Below are 1361 nucleotides of genomic sequence, written 5' to 3' on the forward strand. Positions count from 1 at the left end.
AGTTGTTTATAACCTGCTAATATTATGACTATTCTATTAAAAATAATAATAAATTAGCAAGTATTTCATTGTACAAGACATGGATGTTGGAAATAAAAACCGCTTTTGTAATGTTTTCTGTAATTTGTAGAAAAAATATTTTGAAAGGAAAGTGAGAAAAAAAGCTCTTATCTAAATGTGAGATTTAATTTAAACTGTACCAGTAAATCCAGTTCCCCTCATCAATATGCGTTTGTTATACACATCCATCAGAGGAAATCATTATTCAACAAAGTGTTGTGTAAACGGAGCTATTACAGCTCCAGAGCGGGGGGTGGGGGGGATTAAATGAAATGTTTTCAGATTTTAAAGGAGCTTAGTGTCGGTGCTGCCAAGCTGGAGCGTCGCCAGCAGCAGAGCCGGTCCCAGCTGAAGCTCCCATTCACAGCCTGGTGATGTAACCAGAGGTCCCACTCCGGCATCACCCGCCTTCATCCTGCTGCTCTGTCCCTTCATCGCTGGCTTCCCAGAGGTCACAGAGCTGGTTAAAGACGCAACTTCTCTTGGGTCACCGCTCTGGGCAAAGAGGGAGGAAACTAGTGACGCTAATCCCACCGTGCTATGCTATGCTTTGCTACTTTATGCTACGCTAAGAGTGGCCTACAACTTGACCTCTGTCCACTTTATGAAGCTGTGGTTACAGAAGTGCAGCACATCAGTCCCCATTATATTCAAAAGCTGTGTTCATATTTCTGAAGATTTCCCTGAGTTTTAATGTTTGTACCATAAATGTGTAAAATCTTGTGGCACCTGGAGCTCATCCATCCTGCAGGATCCCAGAGGAAAACTTCCTGTTTTCTGATTCCTCTGTTATAAACTGACTGATTAATATCATATTAAACGCTGGTTATTTATTGACAGTTTACCTGCTGCTTGTTCAGATTCTATGAACTTTGACCCAGAAAACGTGAACCGTTAGAAATGTTCTGATGCATAGACGTTCCCTGGAGGCCATCTTGTCTGGAGCAGTAATCATTATTAAAGTTATAATTTTTTCAGGTAATTATGATAATGAATCCATGTCTTTCTTTGCAGGCTGGTGTCCTCCATCCACGCTGTCATGGCAACAACAGCGGGGATCATCGTCGTTTCCTCATGCAGCAACAACATCATTTATGACAGGTCAGATTTTATTCTTATAGCCCTTGTAGCTCAAATAAAATTTTCTTCCAGCATGTTTTAGTGGGACTGTTTGGAGACATTATAAGCTGTAAATATCTTACATTCAACACTTGGCTTTACTTTGGATAAACAAATGATAACAGCTAGTCTGAGAGAAACTGTTTTTAAAAACCTTTTGTCTGCACATAGAGTAGTAATAA

The 1361-nt window shown here is 40.1% G+C and overlaps 1 protein-coding gene across 1 annotated transcript in view; it reads left to right on the forward strand.

The window, feature by feature from the left end:
* tlcd3a (TLC domain containing 3A) overlaps window positions 1–1361 on the forward strand; it is a 30642-nt gene that overhangs the window by 9459 nt on the left and 19822 nt on the right. Inside the window, exon 2 of the mRNA XM_008428609.2 lies at window positions 1075–1161. Within this exon, the coding sequence (XP_008426831.1) occupies window positions 1075–1161 (87 nt within the window). The remainder of the gene's footprint in view (window positions 1–1074; window positions 1162–1361) is intronic.

Source organism: Poecilia reticulata, linkage group LG14 (genome assembly GCF_000633615.1).
Source record: "Poecilia reticulata strain Guanapo linkage group LG14, Guppy_female_1.0+MT, whole genome shotgun sequence".
In the NCBI taxonomy this organism is placed as follows: domain Eukaryota; kingdom Metazoa; phylum Chordata; class Actinopteri; order Cyprinodontiformes; family Poeciliidae; genus Poecilia; species Poecilia reticulata.